At 49.2% G+C, this 3,661-nt stretch overlaps 1 protein-coding gene across 2 annotated transcripts in view; it reads right to left on the minus strand.

Moving 5' to 3' along the window:
- The window catches only part of Dcaf15 (DDB1 and CUL4 associated factor 15), a 7,869-nt gene extending 7,595 nt beyond the window's left edge, over positions 1-274 (minus strand). The window contains exon 1 of one of the 2 annotated variants that reach the window (XM_008855424.3): positions 100-274. In XM_008855424.3, the coding sequence (XP_008853646.1) occupies positions 100-231 (132 nt within the window). In that variant the 5' untranslated portion in view covers positions 232-274. The remainder of the gene's footprint in view (positions 1-99) is intronic. The other variant, XM_029557411.1, reaches the window with a different exon arrangement.
- Positions 275-3,661: the final 3,387 nt, after the last annotated feature.

Below are 3,661 nucleotides of genomic sequence, written 5' to 3' on the forward strand. Positions count from 1 at the left end.
CCCACCTCGCAGCGCCGCGCAGCGCCGCCCTCCCTCTGCCGCCTCCCGCTCCCCTCCGACTTTCTGCCGGGCGCGCCGCTCTCAGGCTACCAGCCTCACCTTGACCCGTTCCAGCTGCTTGAGGACGTGCTCCCGCCGCCGCCCCGCCGCCCGCTTTCCCCCGGTTCCGCCGGGGCCGCCGCCGCCGCTCCCGGCCCCGCTGTTCCGCTCCGATTTCGAGCTGGGCGCCATTTTCACCCCCTCCCTCCACTTCCGGAGCAACCGGCCCCTTCGCCCCACCCCCGCCGCCTTCTGATTGGTCCTTTCTCTGCACAGCACCCCGCTGGTTGGATGACGGCCCGTACTCCGGGCCTCGTCCCACTACACCGGTCCATCAAAGCTGTCTCAGCTTTTGATTGGTAGATATGGTAACATCTCCCACCTTATTCCCGTCCTCCCTCAAAGAGGAACCATTCAGAAGTCCTATTTGAGCGCCGAGGCCAGAAAATCTTAACTGGATAGGCGAAGAGTCCTGTCAGACGTGACGTCATCACGCTCCTGTGGCTAGTGGGTTGCCATGGAGACTACAGGCCGTTCAGGGCGGTGGGCAGGGCCACCGGAATCTGTGGTCCACAAGGGTTGGAATCCCCTGCTCAGGGCATTAGGTGCGCAGCAAGGCCGGAGGAGCGTCCTTGGGCAACTAGGCAGGAGATAAGGAAAAGATGATTCCGTGGAAAAAACAAAGAAGGGATCCCATTAAGATCTTCCAGATGGGCTGGCTGTTTAGACGACGATGATGGAGATAAGCATCCATCAAATACCGCATTTTTGTTTTTGTTTTTTAATATTGCTTTTCAGGGGCCAGGAATGGTTCTGAGTTTACAACACTTCCTTGTGTAGCTCTGTTAGGCCTACCATACTAATGATGGTAATAAAAATTACTATGATATATGCCTGCTTCATGCACCATCTTTGCATGCATTTGCTCATTTAATCTCTGCAGTGGTCTTAGAGTAGAGCCTTTATTTATGAAACTCAGTCCTTTTCAAATTTTAAAAAATATTTTATTATTTTTATGTGTATGAGTGTCTTGCCTGCATGTGTTAAGTACACCTGTTATGCAATGCCTGCAGAGGTCAGAAGAGGGCGATGGATCTCCTGGAACTGGAGTTATGGAGGGCAGCCACCATGTGGGTGCCAGTATTCTACCCTGGGTCTTCTGCAAGAAGAGCCAGTACTCTTAACCGCTGAGCCATCTCTCCAGCCCTGAAGCTGAGTTTTAGAGTGAGCTGTTTGGAAGACATAGCAGTGTATACCAAAGTTGCTGACCTCTGTTACAGTCGCAGAGGACGCAGCTCAAGCACCCACATTCCATAGAATTTATCAGGTACCCAACTAACATGACAGGTGATAAACAAGGAAGTGTGTATTTGTCATTGAGATTCAGGTAGGGTTAGAAAGAAGAGGGGCATGTGAAAAGCAGCCCTGTGAAGGGGAAGCAGAGGAGAACATTCCATCAAAGACAAAAAGTCAGACAATGCAGCTAAACTGCAGTGGTATATCAACTAATGATGGGGACATTTTCTAAGAAATTGTCATTAGGTGATTTCTTCTTGATGCAAAGACTTTAGAGTGCTCAGTAAACCTGCTACAGCATGACCAGTATAATGTCTATCCCGGCCACCCTGGCTGATCATCAGGGTGCTCACAACTTACAATGGGACCAGAACAGTAATGAGCAGGGAAAAATGAGCAAGGAGTCTGGGGGTATTTGTGTGAGAGTATGCTCACCTGTGTGTAGATGCATTTGCCCATGGGTGCATTGTGGAAGCCAGAGGTCAGCATCCTGTGTCTTTCTCTATCATTCTTCACTTCATTTTTTGAGACAGAGTCTCCCACTGAACCTGGAGCTTGCCATTTCAGCTAGGTTGGCTGGTACCAAGTTCCTAGGACCCTCCTGTATCTGCCCCCTGGGGCTGGAATAACAGGTGTGCTTGGTAGAGCCTGACTTTGACTTTTATGTGCGTGCTGGGGAGCCTAACCTGATACCTCATGCTTGCATAGCAAGCACTTTACCTACCAATCCACCTGCCCAGTCCCAGAATCTGGGGCTATTGCTTAATAGCAGAGCATATGCTTAGTTACTATGAGAGACCCTGAGTTCCATCCCAACAATCACAGAAGAAAAAATTTTCCAAAGAAAAAGGGAGAGGTAAGGAAATGAAAGGAGCTAGAGACAAAGATGGAGGCTACACAGCCGTCAGGGTGAGGCGTGTCAATTTTACTCATGCAGAAGGAAGAGCCTGGTAGAGGATTTTAGTGGAAGAGGATAAAAATGGATATACAACTGAAAGGATTCCTGGGGACCTGGAGAGAGCTCACGAGTTGAGAGCATGTATGTATTGCACTTGTAGAGGACTGGACTTCACTACCCAGCATCCATGTTAGCACCTGTGGGCTTCCAATTAATACCCCTGTGTTTGTTTGTTTTCAGCCTTGACTTTCGGATTTTTACCTCTGCCTCCCAAGTGTTGGGATTACAGGCAGGCACCATCATGCCTAGCTTGTTTTTTGTTTTTGTCATTGTTTTTGTTTTGAGACAGGGTCTCCCTGTAGCCCCAGCTCACCTAGAATTCACTATGTAGACCAGGCTGGCCTTGAACTCACAGAGATCTGCCTGCCTCTGCCTCCCAGTACTGAGATTAAAGGCGTGCGCCACCAGGCCTGATTGTTTCTGTTTTTTTAGACAGAGTCCCACATAGCTTAGGCTAGATTTGAACTCACAAGGTTGGCCTTGAACTTCTTTTAAAATTTTTATTTATATATTTATTTTTATTTTAAGTGTGTGTTTGCCTGCATGTATGTAAGTGTATCACGTGTGTGCAATACCTGTAGAGGCCAGAACAGGGTATCAGATACCCTGGAACTGGAGGCACAGATGGTTGTAGGCTGCCATGTGTGTGCTGGGAACTGGAACCCAGGTTGTCTACAAGAGCAGCCAATGCTCTTAACTGCTGAGCCATCTCTCCAGCTCCTGGCCTTGCACTTCTGATCCTCCTGTCTCCACCTCCAAAGTACTTGGATTATAAGTACTTGGATTACTATACCAGCTTTCCAGCTGATCTTTCTGCTACCCTGAATCACCACATGAGGTAGCCCTTCCCTTCATACAAAATCTCTTGAAATGCCAGGCCATCGGTCTTTCTTTCTTTGGCCTCAGGTCCCTCAGGTTGTCTTCATATACTAACACTGGGCTAGCAGAACAGTGATGGGTTTTCAAGAACTCTCTCAGGGATAGGGAGATGACTCTGTGGGTAAGAGTGCTTGCTGTACAAGCATGAGGACCTGAGTTCAAATCCCCAGCGTCCATGTAAAAGCCAGGCATGGCTGTGCATACCTATAACTCTGGTGTCAGGGGACAGAGATGTGGATCCTGGGAGGTAGCTATCCAGCCTAGCTTAATTGGTAAGCTCCAGGTTCAGTGAGAGACACTGTCTCTAGGGAATAAGGTATCGAGCTGTAGAGGAGGGCACCCAACATCCTCCACAAGGGCATGTACACAGACACAGACACACAGAGACACACAAGCACATACACACACAAAAAGAATCTCCCCTCTCTCCCTTCCCTCCCTAACCCCCTCAGGGTTTTCTGAGACTTGAACACCCAGCAGTCCTCCTGC

The sequence above is a fragment of the Nannospalax galili genome, unplaced genomic scaffold, assembly GCF_000622305.1.
Source record: "Nannospalax galili isolate Female #2095 unplaced genomic scaffold, S.galili_v1.0 scaffold47, whole genome shotgun sequence".
NCBI classification, from domain to species: Eukaryota; Metazoa; Chordata; class Mammalia; order Rodentia; family Spalacidae; genus Nannospalax; species Nannospalax galili.